This window comes from Mesoplodon mirus (assembly GCF_964341445.2).
Source record: "Mesoplodon mirus genome assembly, chromosome: 18".
Taxonomy (NCBI): domain Eukaryota; kingdom Metazoa; phylum Chordata; class Mammalia; order Artiodactyla; family Ziphiidae; genus Mesoplodon; species Mesoplodon mirus.
The window spans coordinates 59,554,851-59,567,897 of NC_138994.1; the positions used below are offsets into that span (position 1 = coordinate 59,554,851).

General features: G+C 45.5%; 1 protein-coding gene across 1 annotated transcript in view; it reads left to right on the forward strand.

The window, feature by feature from the left end:
• The window catches only part of ACACA (acetyl-CoA carboxylase alpha), a 229,624-nt gene that overhangs the window by 202,367 nt on the left and 14,210 nt on the right, over window positions 1-13,047 (forward strand). Inside the window, 2 exon segments of the mRNA XM_082604563.1 lie at window positions 20-197; window positions 1,932-2,044. Coding sequence (XP_082460689.1) covers window positions 20-197; window positions 1,932-2,044 — 291 coding nt within the window.

A 13,047-nucleotide genomic window follows, 5' to 3' on the forward strand; every position in this document is an offset into this window, starting at 1 on the left:
TTTGTCTCATTCTCCACAGATATGTACGACCAAGTGCTGAAGTTTGGTGCTTACATCGTGGATGGCTTACGGGAGTGCTCGCAGCCTGTGATGGTTTACATTCCTCCACAGGCCGAGCTCCGGGGTGGCTCCTGGGTCGTGATTGACCCCACCATCAACCCGCGGCACATGGAGATGTATGCTGACCGAGAAAGCAGGTAGTTAGTGCTCCTTCCTCGTTTCCACTCGCTGCCTCTGGGGGATCCTCTAGCTGTTGGTTTCCTCCTGGAGAGCATTATAACCAAGGGACCTTTATTTGAATCTGTGTATCCCCAGAGGGCTCCAAGGTCAGAAAAATAGGCTTCTAGAAAGCATCCGCAGCATGAGAAGGGAACCAGGCTGGAGTCAGGCTTTCCCAGTGTGATCCTCACCCCAGATTCTTTTACCATGAAGTCCTCTATCCAGGCACCCCCAAACTCTGAGAGACCGTCTCCTGTGTGTTGTTCAGATATACCTATTCATCATCTCTTTCTTAGGTATGTGGCAGAGGGAGCTTTAAAGCGAGGTGGCGCGGAAGGACCGAGTTGTGAGTCTGGAGTCCTGGGGCTTCCCCAGGCCCTGCCACTGACTAGTGAGGAACTTGGAGCGGTCCTCGCTCTCCCTGGGTTGCTTCTCCTTGTCTGTGGAACGACCTGGGTGGCCATCGAGGTGCACCACGGCACCTGCATTCTGTGGTTCCAACCAGAGCTTCTCCCCCACAGCGCAGTGCCTCACTCTGGCATTTGGGGAGGCCTGGAGAACACAGTGTTTGCAGCACAAAGAGAACTGCAAGAGAAAATCCCAAGCTTCTGTTAGGCATTGGCCCCTGCGACACTTAAGTAAAACAGATCAAATCCAGCTTCCTTTCATAATCTGCTTTCAACCCTTTTGTAAATCTCACATCATATCTCCTTGACATTTTCCATGCCAGTTCCTACATCCAGTCATTTTATTAGAGCACCTATGTCTCTCTTTTCCCAAAATTTCAGCCTCTTATTTCAAAAACTGCTTAAGAGAGTCCAGTGGTTTTATTGTCAAATCACTAGGCTAGCGTTCTATAATTAGGGGCTTACTTTTAAGTGCTAACTTAACTCCTGATCTGATATCAGATGGGAGACAAGTCCTCTGCAGACTTTAGAACAAGACTGTATGGTTTTAAATCCAGCTCTGTCACTTGTTAGCCTTGGACAAGTCTCCTAACATCCCGTACCTTAGTTTCCTCCTCTGTGAAATGGGGATAATAGTACCTTACCTCATAGTGGATATAGACTGGGCATGGGATTGTCATAAAGATTTTTACATTGACCTTAGAACAGTGCCATGCACAGAGTAAGCATTAGCTGTATTTTTTTTTTATGTAGAAAGTCTTTTTAAAAAAAAAAAAAAAAAAGGTGTGTAGGGTAAAGCTCCTGGTAATAGAACATCATTAGTATACACTAGAAGTGACCCCAAAACCTGTGTCATTTCCATAGCAGCAGGGTGCCGTCCGTGTGTAGGACCAGTCAGCACCCCGCCACCCCCTCATTGCATGGCCTGAGTGATGGAGACTGTTCCTCTGCCACTGCGGCTACATCAACTTTTTTTTTTTTCTGAAAAATGTGATTCCTGTTACCCTTATCAGCTGTAGGTGGTGGAATCTGTATTCTTCTCCCTTTGAGATGGAAGTAGACTGATGTCATAATAAGAATTATTTTAATTGCTTTTTGCCAGGCCTTTCCCATACCCCACTTAGACTCTTCTCTGGTGCCTGCTTCTCTCCCTGGGGTTCCCTCTGTGAACCGTGGGTGGGTAAAACCATAATGAAGCTATTTCCTGGTCCACAGATTGTAACCGGCCTCATTCTGTTGTCTCCTTCCTTTAAAGTGCCTCTATTTCTGTTTTGTTTTGTTTCCTTTCCTTTCTCTGTGATCCAGGGGATCAGTTCTGGAGCCAGAAGGGACAGTAGAAATCAAATTCCGCAGAAAGGATCTGGTGAAAACCATGCGTCGGGTGGACCCCGTCTACATCCACTTGGCTGAGCGATTGGGTATGTCTGCTTGTCCTCCTGGCAAATCAATGAGCCGTTCAGCTGATTTGTAATGAGTGCATTCATAGGCCAGGGGAGGAGGCACTGAAGCATTTGATCAAATTCATGATCATCTTTATTTACTGTCCTCTCTATGGTAAGAACCCTGGTAGAATGAAATAGTGTGTGTAATAGGAGGGAAAGTGGGCCTTTAAAAAAGCAAAAGTCACCCGATTTTTTCTTCTGATATTTCCTTATAGTTCAAACAGCCCATCTTTCTAGGCTTGTGGATGTCCTTGTAAAGAATGATTAGCTGGAAGTTGCTGTTGGGGGCAGGCTGATCAGGCAGAGAACATGCTAGGCTTAAGTATCCTGTTTCTGCTTGTCTCTCTGGACGAGCCTGCCTTGTTTCTGAAGAGTCAATGTCACAGGATGGAAAAGCCGGAGGCCTACCCAGGCGGCATCCTGGGGCCATCCTGAGCTGGAGAAATGGAAGTAAAGATTGTACACTGTGCACTTAAAACAGAGGCCGAGCAGCAGAATCCCTGGGAGCGTTTGCACTCCATGCTTCCAGCCGCTACTGTGTCGCTCATTTGTTTCTGGAGCTTTTGGAAGGCGCTTGCAATCTGAACATTGGACTAAACTGTGGGAGCCCTATGTCAAGTCCAGAGTCTGAATGAGTTTCAGAGTCTCTTAAAACACTGATTTTCTGCCCAGGTCTCCCACCGAGCCCTTTGCTCTGTTAGTAAAGATAATGGCTTAAGGGTCTTTTGTTTGTTGGCTTGGTTTGTTTTTGTTTTTTAAAGACAACAGGGAGATTGTCTTTAAAAGGTAGTGAAACTCAGTGAATGGAAGACATAAAAAAGATGCTAGTGCATTTATGTTCCAAATAGTAAGTTAATTAGTAAAGTACCATTTGTGAACTCTTTACATCCTCACCATCCAGAGACACAGAAACTTCTGAGAGTTTGCCTCCCCTCACCCTAGAGACCGTACGTCCTGGCATCAGAGCCCTGAGCCGTGCACAATGTTGCTTGCCATACACAGCGACTTGGGTTACCATAAACCCTGTTTGTGTCCCATTGTTTTGCCATTAGGAAACAACCACCAATAACTCTAACCCACCGCAGCCTGATCCTTTTATAGGAAATACACACATACAACAAGAAATTGGCAAAGTTGTTTCTAAAATCTATTGCCACCCAGAATTGTTGAGGTGGTTTTTCTTCCTCTTTCTTCTCCAAACAGGATAATTACTTCTGACCAACACCATACACTTTAATTAAAGTAACTGCAGCTCAAGAGCAAGTTACTCACAACTGTACACAGAGAGAGCTCTAAAAGCTTCAGCCACTGATAAGCATCTCACTTAGATGGCTCATAATTGCTCCCAGCATCCAGCGATCGCCGCCATCGCCATTTTTACCACTAATTCTGCATGAAGGCAGCAATGCCACAATTGCAGAACACAGCGAATTGCATAATTTTCTTTTTTTCTCTCTTTTTCTTTCTTTCTTTTTTCCTGATTTTCTTTCTGGCCAATTTAAAATTTGTCAAAGTCGGCCTCCTTCTGGATCACTGCCCTTTGATATTTTGCGCACTCCATTTGCCACAAACAAGCCGCAGGGCCGCAGTTCATGCTGACTCCAGCAGAGAGAGAGAGCTCCATTTATCTTACACTGCCTGCTGAATTCCTGCTCATTACCTGGGGGTTCACTGCCTCTTTTTAACCCCCCAATGGCTGTCATCATCCCTTCAGAGTAACTGGCTGGTAGGAAGAGGGATCCTCTCTAACATCTGTTTGCAGAATGACTGGATGGTGAGCGGTGTGGGGCTGAAGCTTCTTTCTCTTGAAGGAAAGTGATATCGCTCCCACATTCACCCAGGATCTTTTACCTTTTGAAGCACGGAAAGGGGAAAGGGAGGAGATTCCCAAGGGATGGCCGTTTAATCATTTGTTACAAATCATCTTATTATCAATTTCCTATCCACATTGAAGAAAACCATATTTATTTAACCTTGACCAAAATGGCACTAGAGGAAGAATCCTTAGTCAGCTAAATGTGAAGCAGGCACTGGCCCAGGGCAGCTTGGGGCATGAGCAGTGGAGCTGGAGTAAAAATAACTACGTACAGGTCTTGGGTATGTTGCTTGCAGGTAAGTTGTTTAACTTCTCCAAACATCAGCTTCTTCATCTAGAGAGTGGGGGTAATGCTCCCACCTAGCCAGCGTGGGGATCAGATGTATGTGCGCTGTCTTTGAATCTGCGAAGCATTTTTCAAACATGGTGATTGGCATCGTTTCCTTTCCATCCTCGTCGTCGGAAGAAGCAGATGCCGTGTTTGTAATCGAGCATTTTCTGTGGCTTAGGCCCCCTTTGGGAGCGAGTGGTATAGGGAAGGAAATACGAAGGAAGCAGAAGAAGCAGTCTTGTCTCAGGTATTCTCAGTCAGTCAGGGAGACCATAGACGTCCAGGTGTGTTCGTGACAGAAGAGATCGGTGGGGATGTAACAGAAGAAACATTTGTGAACCCGGATCCTTTTGGGTTCACACTGGCTTTTGGCTCCTTTCTCAGTGCCTAGAAGCAGACTGCCAAAATGCTTTTTCACAAAGTGGGTAAAAATGACCTCAGTTTCCAGATTGGGAGATCGAGGCTGAAGGAAGAGTTAAATAAGTCATCCAAGGTCCAAAGTAAATGTACGCTAGTGCCCAGAAGGGAATTCTGGTTCCCTGTGTGCTACTTTTCTCAGGATTTCCTCAGATTTTTACCTCAGCTGAATACTAAGCCTGATCAAAAGTAAACAGGAGTTCTTTTTTAATAAATTTATTTATTTATTTATTTATTTATTTATTTATTTTTGGCTGCGTTGGGTCTTCGTTGCTGTGCGCGGGCTTTCTCTAGTTGCAGTGAGTGAGGGCTACTGTTCCTTGTGGTGTGCGGGCTTCTCATTGCGGTGGCTTCTCTTGTTGCTGAGCACGGGCTCTAGGCGTGCGGGCTTCAGTAGTTGTGGCACGTGGGCTCCGTAGTTGTGGCTTGCAGGCTCTAGAACTCAGGCTCAGTAGTTGTGGCACACGGGCTTAGTTGCTCCACAGCCTGTGGGATCTTCCCGGGCCAGGGCTCGAACCCGTGTCCCCTGCATTGGCAGGCGGATTCTGAACTACTGCACCACCAGGGAAGCCCCTAAACGAGTTCTTTAAACAAGAGTGCTTTTCCTTTGTGATCTTAAGCCAACTCCACGGAGAGAAATCTGACATAGGAGGACGCCTGAGGAGTAGATGTTATCCTGTGTTCCCAGTTTCTTCCCAAATGGGCCTCTGCACGGGGGAGTGTGCCATCAGGTCACTTAGACAAACCAGTGCATGGTGATTGACTGTGCTCAAAATACTCTCTAAGGATAATGAATAATACTTAACTTCTGAACAGCTAACATCATCTCTTTCAGGATTCTTATTTTTTTAAAATGGCCTTTTGTCATTTTATATAGTTAGTTTGGGTAGACGTGGTGAATTACTAGTTTCCAGTTCTGTGATTATAACAGAGAGTATGAAGACAGTACATAGATTGGTCCCTGATAAAGGTAAAGGGAAGAATTACCCCAGCAAGAAATGTGATGTCAGACCAAATACCAGAGTCTTGCATTGCTGGGCAGTTCTGACCCTGGGTTCTCAGAACCCGGGCTTGGGAGAGTCAGTGCAGAGAAGAAAATGTCCTACCATTCTGGTCGCCTTAAGGAAATTAAATTCCTTCTTTGGAAACAGAGCGCAGCCCTTCAAGGCTTCGCTGTGTCTCTCTGATATCCTTTTACCTCCAGGACAGGGAGAGTGGCCTTAGAGCGGGACAGCCTTCCCAGCCTGGCCTCTTGATGCTGTGACGTGAGATCCTCTTCTGGATCCTCATCCTCCTCTTGTGTTCCGAGGGAAGTGACAAATCAATTTAGGTAGAGAGAGGACCCTCTGGCCCAAGCGTGAAGCCAATGTAAGCTCCCCGCCATCCCTCTCCTCAGTACAAAGAGCACCTGGGCCAAGGAGCCGCTTGGTGGAACTTTATTCTGCTCCAGACACACATCTTGGTCATGGCCCTGTTCCCAGGCAGCCGGGCAGCCTGCCATGCAGCGCACTGGCCGTGCCCACGTGGACGGAGCGCGTTCTGGGAGTGACAGTCTGACACGGGCAGCAGCGAGCACCACTGCTGGCCCCTGCTTGGCCGTGAGGCCCTAGCCCACACCCCGCACGCCTCCCGGCCTGAGGCACCCTGGGCGTAGATGGAGTATTGTGGCTGCGGGTGAGGATACATGTGTCTGTGAAACTCCTCGGGAATGCCTCACTCCCAAGCCTTCTCTTTAGCCAGCGGGATGACAGGAAATGGATACTTCCTGGAGTTAAGGGGACTCGAGGGTTAAGCTGCTTTTCCGGCAGAGGGGATCGAAGTTTCTGTGCTGTGTGTGCTTTTCTCTCTCTCGTGCCCTCTTCAAGATGCTGTAAGCTGGAAAGAGCCCAGGTTGCTTATTTGAGGCACAAAGCAGTGTCCTTACCTGGAAAGTTGATCATGGGAAAGAAAGAAGTCCTAATACTCAGCCTGGGGAGTGGCCTCTGGCCCTCTCCCCTATTGTACACAGAGTGTCCTCCCTGGCACCAAGGCCCCCAAGCACTGGGCTCCTTGGTAGGTAGGCTGCTGAGAAACAACGTAAGACTTTCTATCATGAAGGTAGAGATGATGGGATCCTCCCTTAAGTTAGCAGCAGCTTAAAATCCACCTCGTCACACTGATTCAGAAGCTCTTTGGCTTGATGCAATTTAGTGCAACAGTGACAACATTTTCTGGGAAGGAGACGGGGTCGTCCTTTAGGTGTGATCTGTTAATCTGGTTGTATTTATAGAAGCATCTGGGCTTGCCTCTTCCCAGGAAGGAGTGAGTCACAATTCCCTCAGGCTGGAGGGACCTGGCAGGCATTCTGTTAGACTGTACCTACCTAAGCTTCTGCCTGCCTGAGGCTGTCATGAGAACTTGTCAGAGGGACCCTCTTCCCCACTTGGTCCCAGATGACCCAGATCCTTGTCCTCCCACCTGCCAGACTTAGGAAGAGCAACTTAGAGAAAGAAAATAGTACAGACTGCCAGGCTTAATTGCCACTAGAATTCAGAGAATTCTGTGCTGTTTCCTGACTCTTTTGTGTGGGGTGTTTGCATGGGGGCACAGGGGACAAGGCTGCAGGGGGAGTAATGTATTTAATATATATTTTTATCCCCATTTGGAAATCTCTGGCTTTACTATAATGATTTTTCTAAAATATGAACAGTAAGTAGAGCAGTAACGCCATCGCAAGGAACCTCAGGGTTAAACGTCCCTTGAGAGGATTGCTGTTAAAATCAATATGCATATACAGTTGTATTTAGATAGTTATGGCCCCCTTTGAAGAAAAGCAGATATATGAAAATGGGATTTAAAAAAAAACTAGATACACTGGGAGAAATTATTCCCATTACAAAAGGATTATTTGCTTTACCAAAGGATTCACTGCAGGGTTCCTTCTAAATAGCTCCCTTAAGGCATTTAAAACAGGATCTGATTTCCGCAGTTTTTCAAGAATGCTTTTGTGTAAAGAAAGGCACACCTGTTATGGATACGGAAATAGCTTTGCAGGGTTTTTTTTTTTTTTTTTCCACCCTATCTTACTGTATTTTAGAGAACTTTCTTTCAACGTAGAAAATATGGTTACATAGATCTTTTAAACAGCTACTTATGTTTGTACTTCTGAATCTTAATAAGATTCCAGTCTTTTTTATGCTGATTTTTCAATCTTAAGGTTGAGGAATGGGTATGTGTTCTCATATCTGAGATATTCAGGAGCTTAGTGGGGAGGGTGATCTAGTTCTTTTCTTTAGCATCGTAAGTATTTAACCAATCACAGCAAATTGCCTTCTTCTTCAGAGGAGGAAGGGCACATGAAAGTTAAAATTGGGTTTAAATTTACATAGGCTTCTTGATAGAACTAAAAAAAAAAAGTTAAGAATTAAAAGAACACACACTTTAATATCACATCCTTTTATACAACATTTTTCCTGTTTGCCAGATTAGGATGGTTGTTACATAAATGAGAAACAGCTCAGAAAAGGAAAGAGATTTCTGCAAGGTCACCTAGTGCCTTTGGCTGAGCAAAGAATTTTTAGCCTACCACTCTGATTTTTATTCTAAGCTTTGAAGGTCTCACCCTCCCCCCGAATCATACTCCATGGTCTGCTCATCCATACGGTAAGGCTGGCCACCTCCCGCCCTCCCCCAGGGTCAAGGCTGGGTAAAAGCACCTCCTGCCGCAGAAATCAGCGGTCTCAGAAGCTTCTCTTCAGCTTTGACCCCATGGAGGAGAGATGTGGCTTTTCATTATGTCCTGGCCCCTGGAACACCTGACAGGCTGCTGTCCTGTGGACACTTGCAGGTCAGTTTAACTTGTTTCATTTAAAAAGCATGGACTCTGAAGCCAGACTGCCTAAGCCCAAATCCCAGCTCCATCATTTCCTGGCTTTGTGGCCTTGGACAAGTTACTTCACTTTATTTGTGTGCCTCAGTTTCCCCATCGATAAGATCACAGCAATCTTTTAGGGTTGTCGTGAAGATGAAATGAGATGAAAAGTACTTAAACAGCACGAGTGTATGGTAACATCTCAGTAATGTTAGCTTTCATTTGATCAGACTAGTAATACCTCTTCTTGCGTTTAACTCTTTAAACATTTTTAATTGTAAGGTTGGATTTTTAGGATTTCATGGGGACTCTTTATTTTGGGAAGGAAGGCATGGGAGTGACCGACCTCTCTTTTCCCTTTTCCCATTTCAGCCTTTTCCTAAAGTAGGATTCTAGAAAGAATGACTTTCCTCTCTGTAGCATATTCTTAAACACACTCACACATGCACACACACTGGCTTGCTTTCCTAAAAACCCTGAGGCCCTGCAATCTGGCTAGAAAAGAAAGAAAACCATTCCAAGATATTTAATTGTACAGGGAGCTTATAGGATTGATCGAGAGCTTAGCTTTTTACAATAGTCCAGTGAATAAGAAATGCTCCTGACAAACGATCAATGATGGGATAATCACTCTTTATCCCCCTCCTCATTCTTACCTTCTTTCTTTCAGGAGAGCAGGGTTCAGAAGTCAAAAATCTTTATAGACGCTGCTTTTAAATTAAGCAGAAAATAGACATTGACATATTTGTTAATCTCCCCTAAATCATTACTGGGGCTGGCTGCTTTGCTGTACAAGGAGAGGGGCCCTCGGCGTGCTACAGGAGGGTGTAAAACTAGCTTAAGAGCAGCCTTTGATTTTTAGAAAATAAAATGTAGAAAACCTTTCTTTCTCCCTTCAAGTGCACAAATCTTTTTCTCATGGGCATTTAAAAACACATACATTCTCTGCTTCTGTCTTTTCCTTGCTTTGATGCTTTTTTTTTTTTTTTTTTTCTTTTTGCGGTATGCGGGCCTCTCACTGTTGTGGCCTCTCCCGTTGCGGAGCACAGGCTCCGGACGCGCAGGCCCAGCGGCCATGGCTCACGGGCCCAGCCGCTCCGCGGCATATGGGATCCTCCCAGACCGGGGCACGAACCCGCATCCCCTGCATCGGCAGGCGGACTCTCAACCACTGCGCCACCAGGGAGGCCCCTTTGATGCTTTTTTGAGGTAGGTCTTGAACTGCAATCAGAGGCATCACCGAAGGAACCAGACAACGCAGGCTTTGGGGGAATGTTCTGGGATCTTCCTAGTCTCACTCAGGAGGGCCCGAGTATTGTAGGTGTTTATTTTGGAATTCTTTCAGAGCTCTAGGATAGCTTGACTGGGTGGATGAGAAGTTTGTTGGTCCAGGAATTAGCCCCCTCCGTCCCTCCACCTGGGTGAAGCCTCGGTCTTATTCCCCCGGTGCTCTGGTCCTACGCGCCGAAGTCCCCCTGCTCTGCACCCAGTGCTGAGCTGTGCTCTTAACTCCTCCTAACACAATGAACCAAACGCTCCAGCTCATTGCCCTTCTGTGGCCACTGCCAGGTCTCCTGCTTGGCCACTTTCAGTACCATTTAATGTAGAAGAACACAGGCTTCAGAGACAGCCAGACCCAAGTGCAAATTCTGGCTTTTCTACTTAAGAGCTGGGTGTCACTGGGCAAGTCACTTTTACGTTTCAGAGCCTTGGTTTTCTCATTTGTGAAACAGAGACCCTGTCTGTAAGGTTGGGTTATTATAAAGATTAGAGATGATGTATCTGAAGCAACTTGGAAAGCGTTCAATAACTCTGAGGTATTCCGCTTGGCAACAGTGTTAGCAGCTGACCAGACCTGGGTCTGAACTACGCGTGGTGACTTATGAGCTGTGTGATCCTAAAATCATGGAGTGCAGTGCCTGGCACGTAGGACACGCTCAATAAATGGTGTGTGTTGTATACGGAGCGCATATATATATATATGTTGTTGACCCTGAGGGAGAACGTTGTGAGGGTCTGGAAATCCCTATTCAGCCATATTCACGGTCCTGCCATCCCCCGCCCCCCAGCAGGGCTGTGATTTTACCTGAGGATCTCGCAATGCCTCCGAGATATTGCGAGTTCACTTCCAGACAACCACAATAAAGTGAATATCGCAATAAAGCGAGTCATGTGACGTTTTTGGTTTCCCAGTGCATAGAAAAGTTATGTTTACACTGTAAGTGTGCAAGAACATTGCATCTGAAGAACAATGTACGTACTCTAATTTAAAATACGTTAGTGCTAAAACATGCTCACCATTATCTGAGCCTTGCGTGAATCATAATCTTTTTGCTGGTGGGGGGTCCTGCCTCGACTAGTGGCTGCTGACTGATCAGGGTGGTGGTCTCTGAAGGGGGGTGGGGGACGGGCGTGGCAATTTCTTAAAATAAGACACCAGTGAGGTTTGCTGCATCGATTGACTCTTCCTTTCACAAACGATTTCTCTAGGGTGTGCAGTCCTGCTTGATAGCATTGTTTGATTTCACCATAACAAATACAGTACAGGTATAACTCGCTTTACTGTGCTTTCAAACTTTTTCATTATTATTATATTTCTTATGGTGATCTGTGATCAGTGATCTTTGATGTTATGTTTTGATGTTTTTATACTTGTTTTGGCCTTTTTTAGCAATATTCTCTAGGTATGCCTGTAACAGGAGGCGCTACCCTAGAGACTTGCATACAGGATGGGAATTATTGGAGATGCCGTCTCGGTCTAGTCGTGGGGTGGGACTGAGGTGGAACCTCAGCTTTATCAGGCAGGAGTCTGCCATCCTCATTTAGCCTTTTCTGAAGTTAAAGGGATCCTAGTACTGAAGCGCTCGTACACATAAGCCAGAAACACACACAACACAGTGTTCAAAAGCTGTGGGAGCCAAGCTGCTGCATCTGGGTCCTGCCTCCACCCCTTTCTAGCTTTGTGACCTTGGTAAGTTACATAAATTCTCAGTGCCTCAGTTTCCTCACCTGTAAGATGAGGATAATAGGAATACCAACCTCATAAGGTTGTTGTAGGATTAAATGGGTTAATAGATGTAAAGCACTTAGAGCAGTGCCCAGTGCCCTGTAAATATTAGCTTTGATGACTGATTATATGCACTGGGGAGCCAGGATAATTTTTTTTTTTTAGTTGTACTTATTTTTTTAACTTTCCGTTTGATATAATTTTACAGGAAAGTTACAAGAATGGTACAAGGAACTTCGGATGCCCTTTTCTCCAGTTCACCTACTGTTAACTTCTTCGACTTGCTTTACACTTTTCACATGCACGAGCTCCCTCGCTCACTCTCTCTGCACACATGTGTTTTCTTTGAACCGTGTGAGCTAATCTGTAGACATCACGATCCTCTATCCGTAAATATTCGGTGTGTAAGAACACAGACTTTCTTTTACATAAGCAAAATACATTTATTAAAATCAGAAGCTAGGGCTTCCCTGGTGGCGCAGTGGTTGAGAGTCCGCCTGCCGATGCAGGGGACACCGGTTCGTGCCCCGGTCCGGGAGGATCCCATATGCCACGGAGCGGCTAGGCCCATGAGCCATGGCCACTGGCCTGCGCATTTGGAGCCTGTGCTCCGCAACGGGAGAGGCCGCAACAGTGAGAGGCCCACGTACCGAAAAAAAAAAATCAGAAGCTATAACATTGATACAATACTGCTGTCTAATCCATAATTCATATTAAAATTTTACCAGTTGTCCCAATAATGTCCTTTATAGCCTTTTTTTTTGGGGGGGGTTCCATATCTGAGATCTAATCTCAGAGCACATGTTGCAATTTGTTGTCCAGTATTTTGTCCCTTTTAATCTGGAATAGTTCTTTGGCCTTTGTCTTTCATGATCTTGACAGTTTTTGAAGAGTCCAGGCCACTTTTTATAGCGTTCCTCAGTTTGAATCTGTCTTATATTTTCCATGGTTAGATTCAGATTATGCATTTTTGGCAGGAATACTGCAAAAGTGATGTCATGTCCTTCTCAGGATGTCGTATTAGGAGGCACGTGATGTCAGCTTGTCCTGTTCTCAGTGCTGGTTAGCTCTGATTACTTGTTCTAAGGTTTTGTTCACTGGGTTAATCCACTGTACAGTTGCCATCTTCCCCTTTGTAATTAGTAAGTAATTTGTAAGGAGCTGCTTTGAAACTATCCTGTTCCTCCTCAAAGACTCACCCACTAGTTTTAGTATCTGTTGATAATCCTTGGCAGAATCAGTGACTGTGATGGCTGTAAAATGGTGGTTTTCTAATTCCATTATTCCTTCTCTATTAATTGTTAGTCTGGGGAGAGAGAGGGTTTTCCCTTCCCTTCTCCCCCATTTAATTATTTATGTCAGGGTGACTCATGGGTTCTTATTTAATTCCATAAATATTCTATCTGATGCTCAAATTGTCCCAGATTTAGCCGGTCAGAACACCTTCACCCTGGTTCCTGTGTCCTTTTAACGTGTCCCAGTCAGTTTTTGAGTGCTTCCCCACTTTTTGTGACAATACACTCCAGGCTCATCTTCTATTTCTCCTGCTCCAGCCACG